A 16,520-nucleotide genomic window follows, 5' to 3' on the forward strand; every position below is an offset into this window, starting at 1 on the left:
GTAGACTCCATTCTTCAACTCATTAATCTGGGACGCATAGCTTTGAGGCTGAGTGCTTCTTGGACAATGAGAAAGAGTACTCTCCTACCTATGAAGACATGGCAGAGCCAACCAAGTAGAAACCTTCTTTTCAGACGTTTGGGTCAAAAACATTTTGTCCAGAGGCTACAAGCTGGTATTTTGTGACTTGCCTCCTCCACCCTTCATGACGTAAAATGTGCCCCCAGAACATGACAAAATAGCAGCCTTTTTTGTTGTGCAAGACCTGCCCTCTCTCACCCCTCTTCCAGAACAAAAAAGATTTTGCATATAACATTTCAATCTTTTTTAGGTGCCCAAGATATTGGTGATGTGGGGCCCATTCTGTACTTCAAGCATTTTAACAATTCTCTCTGTTCAAATGTTCTGTATGGAATCTGTCAGGTTAGTAACTGCTTCTCTCCATCTAACACCCTTGAGGTCCTTTTATGTTGGTGGACATCAAGGGTGCCTACCTGCATATCACTATTTTATTAGCCTCATTAGCGCTATCTGAACTTTAGGGTGCGGGGAACAGCAATTTCAGTTTGTGGCCATGCCCTTTTTTGGGGTATTTGGATGCACTGATCCTGCAGAAACAGGAAAGGCTCTCAAAACCAATGTACTACAAATGGTGCAAGTCCTCCAGGACCTGGTTGTCAGAAGAAGCTTGGAAACCAATCAACATCCTGGAATTCTTGTGTGATTTGGCTTGCCCTTCAGCATTGGATCCCCTTCTTTGGGGACTTCCAGTTAGGGTAGAATTTGACAACACCACAACCGTGATATACAAAAATCATCAAAGCGAAACAAGGAGTCAGCCGACTCTCAAGGAAACTGAGCTCCCTCTGACTTGGGCATAATGTCATGTTCCCTTCTTGTCCATGCTGCACATTCCAGGCATTGCAAATTGGCATATGGACTTCCTAAGCCATCGATGGCTGGATCCTGGGGAGTGGTCCCTACACCAGGAGGGGTTTCATCCACTTAATCTTTGATGAGGGACACCAGATGTGTACCTTCTGGTGTCTAGATTCAACCACCAGCTGGACAGGTTTGTGTCCAAATCCAGAGATTCCTTGGGATCAATGCCTTTGTTACCCTTTGGAATCAGTTCAACCTGATTTTTTTGTCCCCCTCCTCCTCCCCACTGTCAAACTCCTGCTTTGCCTGTTGTGAAGGATGGTGAGAGTAGGCATACCAATGATTCTCATTGCACCAGATTGGCCCAGGGGGGGCATGGAACTCAGACATAATCAGACTCCCAGCAGACTCTGTGGGAGCCCATCTGGACTTTGTATCACAAGGTTCTGTGTTCTATACTGCTTCACAGTCACTGGCTTTAAGCAGGGATTGGGGACTTTTGGACTCGGGGATTCCAACTTTGTTAAAGGCTCAAAAGCCCTCATCTTGAAAGGCTTACCATTGCATGTGGAAAGCTTACTTTAATTGGATCAAGAGAGGGAATCTGCTTTCATACTCAGGTTAGGATATCCTAAAAGGGTGTCCAATGAGATTCCCCAGTCGTTCCGAGAGAATTTTTTATTGGTCTAGACAATATAAGAGTTCACTTTGAGGAAAAGAAATGAGTTATTGTATAGGCATGGACATTTCATCCACCAAAGATTTTCTATATCTACATTTTCTATATCAAAGACCTTTACAGTGCCATGGTTTAAAAGTAGGAAATCCAGAGGACTCCAGGAGGTTTGAGTTATTCCATAGGGGGATAAAAAGAGATGTGTGGCTCTTTAGAACACAGTGCGTAGGTACTTTAAGCCATACCTACCATGTGGAGTATAGGAGAGCATTCACTGACACCTCGGCAGGCAGGAGTTCTTTATGTATATGAAGAACATATAACAAGTTATTTTTGGAGGTTCAAGTTTAGTATAAGTGTACATCAAGGTGCCCTGAATCCAATCTCTTACGTAGCTAGCTAGAGAGTTATAAAGGTTCCAGAGCAGAAAGATTAACTTCATAGACTTAATCAGGGATTGGTCTCCCAGGTTTGTAAAGCTGCTACCTGGTCTTCTACACATACATTTGATAAATGTTACCAGGTGAATGTTCAGGCTTTGGGGGCCTAGTTTAGAAAGTCCTCCTGGTTGCCTTGTAAGGGTCCTCTCAGTCCTTCATTTTCTCTTTCTGTTAGAAGGCTTTGTTGTTAGGGGCCTGTTAGCCTAATGCCCTGTACACACGAGCGGAATTTCCGTCTGAAAAATCTTGGATGGTTTTTCCGACGGAATTCCGCTCAAGCTTGGCTTGCATACACACGGTCACACAAAAGTTCTCTGAACTTTCTATCGCCAAAAACGTGGTGATGTACAACACTACGACAAGCCGAGAAAATTAAGTTCAATGCTTCCGAGCATGCATCAAATTGTTTCCGAGCATGCGTTCTTTTTGCGCGTCTGAATTGCATACAGACGAACGCATTTTCGGATAGGAACTTTTTCCGACCGAAAAATTGAGAACCCGCTCTCAGTCTTTTGCTGGCTGGAATTCCGCCAGCAAAAGTCTGATGGAGCATACACACGGTCGCATTTTCCAACCAAAAGCTCTCATCCGACTTGCTGGCGGAATTTCCGCTTGTGTGTACGGGGCATTAGTTTGCTTTTGCCCACTCCTTATGGGTTTATTTTTAGACATCCTAGTAGTCTGAGAATCAACGCTGCTCTGTCCTGTGATGTTTGATTGAGAAAACATGGTTTTTGACTTCCCTTAAAATCCCTTTCTGGAAGTAAATTAGAATATAGGTTCCTTCCCTCTTGTCTCACTCCAACATTGCCCGCTGACTAAACTGAGACAATGCTTGGAGGTGGTGGGGTTAAGTAGGGCTAAGTCAAAGGTTTATTATTTGCTAGGGTCCATGTCATGCCTTCGGCCTATAAGAAAAAATATCTCTGAACTTGCAATACCAACATTGTCCACTAGATGCCACTCTAACAAAAGACAGGGCAGTGTCCTATAGTTTATTACATATTTCCTGTTATATCACTGGGAACTAGCTCCACTTCCTACTACAGTACAAGATTCTTTCACATTCTCCACTGGGACAGACCGCATGGGAGCCAGCTAAGCCTGCACCACATGTTTCCGAGGAAAATCCTGGTCTAAGGCAGCAGTGGACATTTGTTTATGTTCATGTATTTATTATATGTTCATTTATCTATTTATTTCTAGTTTTACCGTCAAATTCTTATACGACCATCATCTGTTCATTGTAATAAAGTTCCAAAGTTACAGACAGTCTGGTTATTTTAGGATTCAAGGTTTAGGCTGTATGTTGAGCTACATACACACCAGGGGCTAACGTGTAGCGAGAACAGAACAGTCCAATTACCTGAAGGTGGGGCATAACCTAGTAGTCCGGGAAGTCATGAATCCCGTTTTCTCTTATTTGATCCATAGTTACATAGTATAGTTACATAGTAGGTGAGGTTGAAAAAAGACACATCAAGTCCAACCTATGTGTGTGATTATGTGTCAGTATTACATTGTATATCCCTGTATGTTGCGGTCATTCAGGTGATTATCTAATAGTTTCTTGAAGCTATCAATGCTCCCCGCTGAGACCACCGCCTGTGGAAGGGAATTCCACATCCTTGCTGCTCTTACAGTAAAGAACCCTCTACGTAGTTTAAGGTTAAACCTCTTTTCTTCTAATTGTAATGAGTGGCCACGAGTCTTGTTAAACTCTCTTCTGCGAAAAAGTTTTATTTCTGTTGTAGGGTCACCAGTACAGTATTTGTATATCGAAATCATATCCCCTCTCAAGCGTCTTTTCTCCAGAGAGAATATTTTCAGTGCTCGCAACCTTTCCTCATAACTAAGATCCTCCAGACCCTTTATTAGCTTTGTTGGCCTTCTTTGTACTCGCTCCATTTCCAGTACATCCTTCCTGAGGACTTGTGCCCAGAACTGGACAACATACTCCAGGTGCGGCCGGACCAGAGCCTTGTAGAGTGGGAGAATTTTCATTTTATCTCTGGAGTTGATCCCCTTTTTAATGCATGCCATCATTCTGTTTGCTTTGTTAGCAGCAGCTTGGCATTGCATGCCATTGCTGAGCCTATCATCTACTAGGACCCCCAGGTCCTTTTCCATCCTAGATTGCCCCAGAGGTTCTCCCCCCAGTGTATAGATTGCATTCATATTTTTGCCACCCAAATGCATTATTTTACATTTTTCTACATTGAACCTCATTTGCCATGTAGTCGCCCACCCCATTAATTTGTTCAGGTCTTTTTGCAAGGTTTTCGCATCCTGTAGAGAAGTTATTGCATTGCTTAGCTTAGTGGTCTGTTAAATATACCACTGAAAGCATTTTGTTAGATCTGTTCCACAAATACAAAAAAATAGCTGTTCACCCAGCCAGAAATCTTGTGAACTTCCTGTGCCCCCTTTCTCTGCAGACTGTTATCAGTTACTGTTGTTCACAGCTATCTCCATTGACTACAAAACACCTCCCCCTATTTTATGGAGGGGGGTATTATATAGTTCAACCACACTTTCTTCCTAGGGTGACAACACTGTTCCTCTTTGATAGAGTACAGTTGGTCACTCTAGAACAGAAGGTGTATTCTTGGCAGGATCACCAGGTGAAAATAAAGAAGAAAAAAGTGTAAAAAATAAAAATAAATTCAGGCACCACATCAAACGGAAGGTGAGTTGCACTACATTCAATTTTTGATCTTGGGTTTAGATACATTTGTGTGGCACTATTGAAAACAATAGTTTTTTCTGTACCTTTGCATTTAGGCTGTGCTGAGCAATGCAGCCCAGCACTTATGATGTGTACAAACCCTAAATGGCAACCTAATTGCTGCACTCCTTACAGTAAAATAGACAAACATTCTTTCATCACTGACTTAATTGTTAATAAAGTCCTCTTACCTGGTGATTTTTACGTTGAATGACTTCAAGAAATAGTGTCGGCCTGTCTTGGACTGGCTTTGTAAAAATCTGTAGCAAATACCCGTTTTCATCATAATCCACAAGAATTTTCAGCTCCTAAAGGGTTGTTTAGGAGAAATGTCATGTATACTGCTCAACAGACTATTTTTTTTATAACATCAATAGAGAACTTTGTTATTATTAAAGAAGAACTGCAGTCTGCTCATATAATTTGTGATAAACACATCTTTGCCATTCTGAAGCTTCCTCTCCAACCACTTTGCTTATTATTTTATATATACTGTGATTCTGTACTTGCCAAATATGCTGCAGAAATCTCCCTCCACTAAGTCTGGCTGCAGCCATTTTAACTGTGGGCAGCTGAAGCTGCTGCCTGTTCACTTCCTGGATTTACACAGACACACACAGAGGCACACCTCTATCTCTGCAGCCTTGCAGCTCTCATTGGCCTTCTTATGACTCCCCCCTTCCTCTCGAGAGTGAGGGAGCTGTGCATGATGTCATAAGCCTAGGCTAATGACCAGACAAGAAACAGGAAGTGGGCGCATAAGGTATTTACGGGCAGAAAAAAAATGTTTTACTATCTAAAGTTAAAACTCCAAGGGCAGAAGATTTAACAGATGGAAAGTTGAAAAAATTACTGAAGGTCTGCTTTAATATTTGAACTTGTGCATCTAAAGAATGCCACGTGTTGCAATCTAACTGTACAATTTACTTTAAATTTACCAAGAACTGCAGTATCAGAGCCTGGTTATAACTTGGAAAGACTTTTTACCAGACATGCTAGCACTCTTATGACAAACCTACCTTTTCATGGTTCTGGAGTATTTACCTTATTAAAGTGGACATCCTGCATAAGGTATTGTATGGCAGATGATCCCCCATCCCCCACCTGTTGAGAGCCACCTCTCAAATTAATAAGCTAATACTAGATTTCGTGTCAGAATCATAAGGACCCCAGAATAAGGAAGTATGATTGTATCATTACGGAAAAGTAAGGGCAGGCTTTCCTTGCCAAATGTGTCTCTGTACTTTCATGCATTGTTCCTGATAAGGATACTTGACTAGTATTATGGTAATTCGACTAAACACTGGACTACTTTTTTTTAAACAAACAAGGTTGGTCTTTATTGAGAAAACATGGTATTGCACATTACACAAACACTGGACTACTTTAGAGGACGATCTTATTATCCCCAGTCCACCTGCATCAAGGCTACTAAAGACTCCCTTCTGCTATTGATAATGTATTACAGGTATGGGACTCATATGTGACAAAAGATTTACTCTCATCCAAGCTTAGCCCCTTAATGCCTCTATTTGGCAGCACTTCTTTTCTTCTGACCTTGCACCAAACCCACTTTTTATCCTGGGTGAAAAGGGGATAAACTTCTTTTTTGACAGACCCTATCAGCTATCACAAGGGAAGCTGATTTGGAATGACTCCTTCTGTCTTGCCATATTTCTTCTAAAGTTTGGTTGGAATATTCTCAGCTACAACAGTTTCTGAGATCTATACCTTCACTCGAATCTATGAATAGTCCACACACAGACTTTGAATCTTTACTACTCCAAACTATCATACCAAAGTACTCCTTCTCTGTGCTGTACTTTTGATGAATCTTACCCGCTTCTGCCACATTTTCATCTTAAATGGGAAGAGGAATTTGCAGTATTATTCCATGAAGATATGGTTTTGGAATAGATATTAACTTTTACCCACAAGACTTCCATTTCTTTCAAAGCACAAGAGTGCAATATTAAACTTCTTTCCTGCTGGTATTGATGCCCCACATTACTCCATGCCATAGATCTATCTATTTAAACAACTGCTGGAGGTGCTTTTGTGTCCCTGGTACCATGACACAAATTTGGACTATATGCCCTTTGATTTTCCCCTTCTGGGACAATATAGTGGGAATATTTCATAGACTGGCAGGCAACAAGATCAGGGATTCCACTCAACTCACTATCCTCTCTCTGATGCCCAGGTCATAGAGAAAAAATCAAGAAGGGCCTTTTTATGTAATTTCTTAAACTCTACAATTATTGCTAGGTATTGGCATAAATCAAACACCCCTAACTAGTGGAGTGGGCTTGTAAACTGGATACCATTTGTGATATGAAGCAATTTAGTTCTTGAGAAAATGGCAAATCAGATGCTTTTAAAATTACCTGGACAGTCTGGTTTCACTTTAGATATCCATCAGACTTCACCTCATATTTTTAAGATCTTCCCTTGGCAGGTCTCTTTGTAATTCAGTCTACGTAGTGATCGAAAAGACTCTAGGTCCTTGCCTCATCTCTTCTTTATAAATAAAAGCAATTTTTTTTTCTCCCACCCCCTATTCCTTTGCCCTTCCTTTCTCATTTTTCTAATTTTCTTTTCCCCGGAGGGGACTACAACCAGAGCGCTTTTGTACACGCTTCCATACATCTTATGTATTGCTCCCTTGGGTGTTCCTTCACATATGTCAATCCATATTTTATTTCCTTATCACTGGTATATTAAATGTTCACAAATTAGTATGCATTTGTACTGCATTTGCTTGACTTCCTGTTAACATTCTGTGAAATTGGCAAGTTTTTCTACGCTTTATAGGGCTTACTATTGACCATGTCAGGAGGAACCAAATTTCTCCAATATGATTGTTGGTACTTATTTCTATGATATATGTTCCTTGACATATACTGTTCACTGTATTCCTTTAAAAATAATAACGTAGAGATTACACATACATTAAACAGACTGGTTAGGTAAGCATTTATACTACTTAGTTGTTGGTAAATATAGTGGAGCTTCTACAATCAGATGAACATGCGTGGCCACCTATCTTATTATTGAAAGTATACCTTTGCAATGAAAATCGTAATAAAAAGTCTGCAATGCAATACTTTTGAGCAAAGACATTGAGAACAATTTCCCCCCGAATATTTCAGTTTTAATGTAAATATTTTTTATAGTTTTTGGGGATATCCTAACTTGTGCCATTTAATAGTTCCTGAATCATGCCTCCTTCCAGTGTGTGACCTGGAAGATTCCTACCCTTACAACACTGGAATTCCATCTAGGACATTTCTTAGGAGCCTACTGGGCACTCCTTGACAACTTCCTAATAGCAGAGGTAAAGAGAAATTTAGCTCAAACAATGAGATAGAATGTAATGAAAAAATATTTTTGGACAAATGAATGAGTCATTAGCCCTATTGCCTATTGGCAAATATACATTTTTGGGATTTTCCTAGTTAAGGATTGAAGAGTGTTTGTGAAAACATATGAGAGAAGGAAAAGCAGCAGAACAGGCCAAACTATAAAAAAGCACAAGGAAATAACAGAGATTTTCATTATTTTTCTTTTCTTTTTTGCTTGTACTTACCTCCAGTATGTCAATATTTTCTTTAACTTGTATTTTAGCTGTCTGCAGATTTTCCCTTAGTGTCTGGTAATAGCTGGGTGGAACAGACATGAATTCCATTCCCCTTCCTTTTAAGTTGGTGATCTACAGAAGAGATTTTCATGTTATTGGCCATTGGTCTCTACAGTTGTACAGTGGGGCAAAAAAGTATTTAGTCAGCCTCCAATTGTGCTAGTTCTCCCACTTAAAAAGATGAGAGAGGCCTGTAATTGTCATCATAGGTATACCTCAACTATGAGAGACAAAATGTGGAAACAAATCCAGACAATCACAAAGTCTGATTTTTTAAAGAATTTTTTTGCAAATTATGGTGGAAAATAAGTATTTGGTCACCTACAAACAAGCAAGATTTCTGGCTCTCACAGACCTCTATCTTCTTCTTTAAGAGGCTCCTCTATCCTCCGTTTATTATCTGTATTAATGGCACCTGTTTGAACTTGTTGTCAGTATAAAAGACACCTGTCCACAACCTCAAACAGTCACACTCCAAACTGCACTATGATGAAGACCAAAGAGCTGTCGAAGGACACCAGAAACAAAATTGTAGACCTGCACCTATCTGGGAAGACTGAATCTGCAATAGGCCTAGCTGCTTGGTGTGAAGAAATCAAATGTGGGCGCAATAATTAGAAAATGGAAGACATACAAGACCACTGATAATCTCCCTCGATTTGGGGCTCCACGCAAGATATCCCCCCGTGGGGAGATCACAAGAACAGTGAGCAAAAATGAATGACCTGCAGAGAGCTGGGACCAACGTAACAAAGGCTACCATCAGTAACACACTACGCCGCCAGGGACTCAGATCCTGCAGTGCCAGACATGTCCCCCTGCTTAAGCCAGTACATGTCCGGGCCTGTCTGAGGTTTGCTAGAGAGTATTTGGATGATCCAGAAGAGGACTGGGAGAATGTCATATGGTCAGATGAAACCAAAGTAGAACTGTTTGGTAGAAACACAACTCATCGTGTTTGGAGGAGAGAGAATGCTGAGTTGCAACCAAAGAACACCATACCTACTGTGAAGCATGGGGGTGGCAACATCATGCTTTGGGGCTGTTTCTCTGCAAAGGGAACAGGATGACTGATCCGTGTACATGAAAGAATGAATGGGGCCATGTATCGTGAGATTTTGAGTGCAAACCTCCTCCCATCAGCAAGGGCATTGAAAATGAAACGTGGCTGGGTCTTTCAGCATGACAATGATCCCAAACACACCGCCCAGGCAACGAAGGAATGGCTTCGTAAGAAGCATTTCAAGGTCCTGGAGTGGCTTAGCCAGTCTCTAGATCTCAACCCCATAGAAAACCTTTGGAGGGAGTTGAAAGTCTGTGTTGCCCAGCGACAGCCCCAAAACATCACTGCTCTAGAGGAGATCTGCATGGAGGAATGGGCCAACATACCAGCAACAGTGTGTGACAACCTTGTGAAGACTTACAGAAAACGTTTGACCTCTGTCATTGCCAACAAAGGATATATAACAAAGTACTGAGATGAACTTTTGATATTGACAAAATACTTATTTTCCACCATAATTTGCAAATAAATTCTTTCCAAATCAGACAATGTGATTGTCTGGATTTGTTTCCACATTTTGTCTCTCATAGTTGAGGTATACCTATGATGACAATTACAGGCCTCTCTCATCTTTTTAAGTGGGAGAACTTGCACAATTGGTGGCTGACTAAATATTTTTTTGCCCCACTGGATATCATTTGCATGTTTGGGGCACAAGTATAGAAGAGCACTTACTGCAGTGATAATGTCAGATGTGTTAAGAGCAATGTGCTGAACTCCAGGACCGCCATAATATTCAACATACTCCTATAGGGAAAAAAAATAGTGATTTCATATTTCACCTTGTTTAAATTTATTATAAAGTGCTTGCTTTGGCAGCACATATACTAAAATTGGAATAATACAGAGATGATTAGCATGGTCCCTGCCCAAGGATGACATGCAGATTTGTGAATCGTTCCATTATTTTTCCCTTGCTATTGCTCTCTTATCCATTCTACCCAGTTCCATACATGTCCAAAAAATCAGCAGGTTTACAATTAATATTATTTCTTTGGATTGAGGTCCCCTAGGACCCCATCCCTGTTACATTGGTTAGTTAATGGTATCATGAGTTTGGAGGAGCTATTAGGTCATAACTTGGATGCACAAGATACATTTCTCAATGGTCAGTGTGGATTGAGTATTCCTCCTGTGATGCTCTGAAACGTAGACTTCAATCCTGATATCTTTGTATACTAATATAACTTGACCTCTCAGTTGAGCACAGATTCTCTGTCTTACCAACTTTGTTACTAAGCTTAGTTATTAGCCAGGTTTTCACTCTGACCCTTAGCAACATGGCTCCAATCCAGTCCGCTCCTTCTCCTTTTTTTCTCTCCTTTCTCACCCTGTGTGCCATTTTTCTCCATGATCTTTCTGAGAGTTTGTCATTTTTCTCTATGATCTTTCTTCTTCATCAATACTACTCAACTTGGTCACACTGCTTTGACACATTTATAATACGTCTTATGCCGCGTACACACGATCGGACTTTCTGGCATACTTGGTCCGGCACACTTTCTGACGGACTTTGTCCGCCAGGTGCGCCAGACTTTAAAACGGACGGACTTGCCCACACACGACCGGACTTTCCGCCGGGCTAAGTCCGCCCGTCTTTCCGACGGATTTTTGCCGGAGTTACGGCAGACTTTCAGAATGAACGGACTTGCCCACACATGGACAAGTCCTTTCATTTTGAACGTGACGTGCGACGGGACTAGAAAAGGAAGTCAATCTTGCCGCTTTTATCGGCGAGATTGACACCTTGCGAGCCCCGTCGCAGGTCATACACAGGCCCTTAGGTCTAGTATGGATTTTAAAGGGAAGCCCCTACGCTGAAAAAACGGCGTGGGGTCCTCCCTAAAATCCATACCAGACCCCGATCCGAGCACGCAGCCCGGCCGGTCAGGAAAGGGGGTGGGGACGAGCGAGCGCCTCCCCCCTCCTGAACCGTACCAGGCCGCATGCCCTCAACATGGGGGGTGGGTGCTTTGGGGAGGGGGCGCCCTGCGGGGCCCCCCCACCCCAAAGCACCTTGTCCCCAGGTTGATGAGGACAAGGGCCTCTTCCCGACAACCCTGGCCGTTGGTTGTCGGGGTCTGTGGGCGGGGGGGCTTATCGGAATCTGGGAGCCCCCTATAATAAGAGGGCCCCCAGATCCCGGCCCCCCACCTTATGTGAATGAGTATGGGGTACATGGTACCCCTACCCATTCACCTACGGAAAAAGTGTCAATAATAAAACACACTACACAGGTTTTTAAAATAATTTATTAAACAGCTCTGGGGGGGTCTTCTTCCGGCTTCGGGGGTCCCTCCGGTTCCTCTTCTCCCGGCGTCCGGTTGGTTCTTCTCCGATCTCTCCGGCCTCTTCTCCTGGTGTTCCAGTTCTTCGGCCGGCTCCTCCGCTGTCTTCAGGCCGCTCTCTTGCCAGGTAAGGTCCGGACTTCTGGGCTTCTTGTCTTCTTCCCTCTTCTCTTCTCCAGATGTTGACACAACGCTCTCTCTGGCTGGACCGCTCTCTGAGGGCTCCGTTGTGACTTATATAGGTGGAGACCCCGCCCCCTTATGATGTCACAGTCCCTGGGCATGCTGGGACTGTGACGTTTTAGGGGGCGTGGTCACCGGGTGATGTTGACGTGAAGAGCCGGCCAAAGAACTGGAACACCAGGAGAAGAGGAGAAGAACCAACCGGACGCCGGGAGAAGAGGAACCGGAGGGACCCCCAAAGCCGGAAGAAGACCCCCCGGAGCTGTTTAATAAATTATTTTAAAAACCTGTGTAGTGTGTTTTATTATTGACACTTTTTCCCTAGGTGAATGGTTAGGGGTACCATGTACCCCATACTCATTCACATAGGGTGGGGGGCCGGGATCTGGGGGCCCTCTTATTATAGGGGGCTCCCGGATTCCGATAAGCGCCCCCGCCCGCAGACCCTGACAACCAACGGCCAGGGTTGTCGGGAAGAGGCCCTTGTGCTCATCAACATGGGGACAAGGTGCTTTGGGGTTGGGGGCCCCGCAGGGCCCCCCTCCCCCAAAGCACCCACCCCCCCATGTTGAGGGCATGCGGCCTGGTACGGTTCAGGAGGGGGGGGGCGCTCGCTCGTCCCCACCCCCTTTCCTGACCGGCCGGGCTGCGTGCTCGGATCGGGGTCTGGTATGGATGTTAGGGGGGACCCCACGCCGTTTTTTCAGCGTAGGGGTTTCCCTTTATAATCCATACCAGACCTAAGGGCCTGGTATGCCCCGCACTCGCCACAATAGGAAAATTTGTTTTTCCTATTGCAGCGAGCGCGAAATGCAATACCCTGCCCTTGCGTCGTATCTGGTCCGTTGGACCAGCATACAGACGAGCCGGCTTTCCGTCGGACCAGCACAGAGACGAGCGGACCTTCTGCCAGAAACTGAGTCCGACGGAAAGATTTAAAACATGTTTCAAATCTAGGTCTGGCGGGCTTTTGGGAAAAAGTCAGCCGGAAAAGTCCGCCGGAGCCTACACACGGTCCGATTGTTCGGCGGACTCTGGTCCGCCGGACCAAGTATGCCGGAAAGTCCGCACGTGTGTATGCGGCATTAGGCGTGGCTTTTGAAAATACTTGTTAATGGTTTAACTTTGGTTTTCGTATATTGTTCTGTACATTTCTTGGCTTGAGATACATCTCTTCTGAGGACCTTTGATGGAACTCTCAACATTGATTTATTTGATTATCTCATTTGTTCATTGCTGATAATCTACTGTATGTTTTTTCTACATCTGGCAATACAAATATTTTCAACACTAAGAGCCCTTGCACACTGGGGCGGTTTGCAGGCACTATTGCGCTAATAATAGCGCCTGCAAACCGCCCCGAAAGTGCCGCTGCTTGTATTCCAGTGTGCAAGCCCCGAGGGCTTGCACACTGGAGCGATGCGCTGGCAGGACGGTAAAAAAAGTCCTGCCAGCAGCATCTTCGGAGCAGTGAAGGAGCGGTGTGTATACCGCTCCTTTACCGCTCCTGCGCATTGAAATCAATGGGACGGCGCGGCTATACCGCCGGCAAAGCGCCTCTGCAGAGGCGCTTTGCGGTGGTATTTAACCCTTTCTCGGCCGCTAGCGGGGGGTAAAACCGCCCCGCTAGCGGCCGCATACCGACGGTAAAACGCCGCTAATAATAGCGGCGTTTTACCGCCGACGCCGCCCCCCGCCCCAGTGTGCAAGGGCTCTAAGCCGCGCCGTCCCATTGATTTCAATGGGCAGGAGCGGTAAAGGAGCGGTATACACACCGCTCCTTCACCGCTCCGAAGATGCTGCTGGCAGGACTTTTTTTTACCGTCCTGCCAGCGCATCGCTCCAGTGTGCAAGCCCTCGGGGCTTGCACACTGGAATACAAGCAGCGGCACTTTCGGGGCGGTTTGCCGGCGCTATTATTAGCGCAATAGCGCCTGCAAACCGCCCCAGTGTGCAAGGGCTCTTAATGAATTATTAATTGTTCTAACTTGACCTTTCAGCAGTTAGCTAAAGCTTGCCATACTTGGGCATATGGACTACCCATATGCCCAAATATGGACCTACCTAACCCTAACCCTGTCTTGTTTGCAGGTGTTCCAGTCCACTACAGATTCACCTAACTGTGATGATGGCTAAATCTGAAGCAGTGAGCTGCACTGGTTTGCCTCTAATATATACAGCAAAATTACAGTGAGATACCTGGATCTGAGATTTCCTCTTTCCTGACGCAGGCTCATTTATAGGCATCTTAATGGTCTCTTCATAGTTAGCGACCACAATGGAGCGAAGTGCACTGAAGTCTGTGTGCAGTTGTTTGTCATCCACAGACCAGAAACGATGAAACAACAGAGTTTTTTGGTACCTGCAGGGAAAGGTGTGGATATTTCATGCAATCAATTCATCTCAGCATTTAGAAATGAGAAGAAAAGAGGGCCATTAACAGTCCAGTCCCACCCACTGTTCTACAGCCTAGTCTGATGCTTCAGTAGGAATTGGGCTGTCTATGACTAACCATGCTTTCAACAAGTGCCTGTCCCTGTAGCGTACATAGTTCACCACAAGTGTTAGAGAAGGTTGTCTTTATTCTGGACTTTCACTTTACAGAATAGAAGTTAATGCTATCTGGGAAGCTCTGCAACTTTGCAAAATCATAGAGTTAATTCAAGTTATCTCTAATCTGTGCTTTTTATCATTATTTGCAGCCTGATTCAACAAACTCCAGTACTTAGGGGCTTCAAAGTGTGATCCAACAGTTAAAACAGATAAAAGAGTGTCCTTGCGCAAAAACAAATAAATCAAAAGTGCTTGTGCATCACCACTGTGCTCCAAGACAAAAGGAAGGCCACTTACCAGATATATAGATCACACCAAGGGATCCTATGTGCATGAACAAGATCACAGCCAAGGGTTGATTGCCGCCCAGCCTTAGGGGATTACCTCTAAGTACATGTTTCTGTACTGTGCAACCTTCTTACGGTAATGGGTAGGATTTTCAAATTTGCTGAAACCCACCATGTAATTGCTGATCTTTTCCACTTCTCAGTGAGAGCAAGGACAGATGGTATGCTCTACTCCTGGCTGGGATGGGTCATCTTGGGAATACATCTTCCTATCTATGACCACCCTAAATCTTTGTATCCATAACAAACAGCAAAAGAAAAGGCTGCTGTGTTTGGTTGTACCTATACTACCACACAGGGCTAACAGGTGAGAAAATGGTTTATTACACTCATCTCATGTCCCGATTGCACATCAGAAAAGTCCATGTGACCATTGCCTGCCCAGCCATCATTTTCCTCTAGTTCCTGCTTTCTAATGGTTTAAAGTGGAAAACTTGGGACTTGCTACACCGTGGTCTCCTGCAGCACTAGACAATGTGCACATCAATTTAAAAATCTAATCACGAAGACCAGAAGTTAACGAAATCATTATGGCATTCTTGAACTTCATAAAAATAAAATGCACGGTGTGGTTAATAATTTTGCCTTGCAAATTGGTGGGTTCAGTTCCCACCTGGGACAATCTTAGCAAAGAGTATGCATGTTCTCTCTGTAATTGCAGGGGAACCCTACCACAATCCCAAAAACATACTGGTAAATTACTTGGATTCCATCCAAAACTGACTCCTGTGTTTGTGTCTATATAAGCATGACAGAGACAGGAATTAAGTGAATGTGTACTCTCACAAGCAATGGTCTCCAAATTGTGGCCTGAAGGCCAGATGTGGCCTTTTACCTGGTTTTATCCATTCCACAGGGCATTATTCCTCCCACTGACACAAAGGATGAGGCACAATTATTTTTACTGACACCAATAATGAGGCAATATTCCACCCACTGACACCAACAATGGGCCACATAAGGCATACAGGTAATTCCTCCTACTGATATAAATGATTCCACCTCCTGTAACCAATGATCGGGCACTATTCCTCCTACTGACACCATCTATGAGGCACTATTCCTTACACTAATACCAATGATGGGGCACTGTTCCTCCTCTTACTCACTGCAGACAATATGTATTTTTTTTTACTCCCACTGACCACCAAGACTAAGATGTTGTTTACTCCCACTGACACTGGGGCATTTTCTACTTACACTGGCACAGTCCGGCCTCCCAAAAGTCTGAAGGATAGTAAACTGACCCTTTATTTAGTAAGTTTGAAGACCCCTGCTCTAAAGCACTGGTTTTGTCATTGCGGTATGAAGTAATAAAATTAATGAATATATGTAGGAAATCTGCCCTCTGGTGGCCACACACTGATATATTTTAGAAATAAAACATCTAAAATATTTGAAATGTCCACAAATACTTCACATGAAGACTGCATTAGACCACACACAAATGTATCATCATTGTCCAGGTGAACTGTAACAAAACGGATTGTTTTCAATGGGATATTTACCAGTCTACAACTGGAACCATTTCATCGTCAGGCTGATTTCCCACAACGTGGTCAATAAAATTGAGTTTGCAATTTGGCCTATAAAATGGAAAAGAAAAAGAGCATTAAAATTGACCAAGGTAAAAATAACCCATTTAAAAAGCAACAACATAAACTGAGTTAAAATAAAGCATATCAAGTAATTTAAAGGGGAGATAGCACTATCTAACCTT

At 43.6% G+C, this 16,520-nt stretch overlaps 1 protein-coding gene and 1 non-coding gene across 2 annotated transcripts in view; one reads left to right on the forward strand and one right to left on the reverse strand.

Moving 5' to 3' along the window:
• HPD (4-hydroxyphenylpyruvate dioxygenase) overlaps positions 1-16,520 on the reverse strand; it is a 41,284-nt gene that overhangs the window by 3,636 nt on the left and 21,128 nt on the right. Inside the window, exons 9-13 of the mRNA XM_073626776.1 lie at positions 16,309-16,386; positions 14,100-14,262; positions 10,105-10,176; positions 8,316-8,438; positions 4,918-5,034 (exon numbers count right to left, since the gene is read on the reverse strand). Of these exons, the coding sequence (XP_073482877.1) occupies positions 4,918-5,034; positions 8,316-8,438; positions 10,105-10,176; positions 14,100-14,262; positions 16,309-16,386 (553 nt within the window). The remainder of the gene's footprint in view (positions 1-4,917; positions 5,035-8,315; positions 8,439-10,104; positions 10,177-14,099; positions 14,263-16,308; positions 16,387-16,520) is intronic.
• Positions 10,233-10,339, forward strand: LOC141125002 (U6 spliceosomal RNA). The gene has a single exon (XR_012241311.1). It is a non-coding gene; the product is annotated as a U6 spliceosomal RNA (small nuclear RNA).

The sequence above is a fragment of the Aquarana catesbeiana genome, linkage group LG01, assembly GCF_042186555.1.
Source record: "Aquarana catesbeiana isolate 2022-GZ linkage group LG01, ASM4218655v1, whole genome shotgun sequence".
Lineage (NCBI taxonomy): Eukaryota > Metazoa > Chordata > Amphibia > Anura > Ranidae > Aquarana > Aquarana catesbeiana.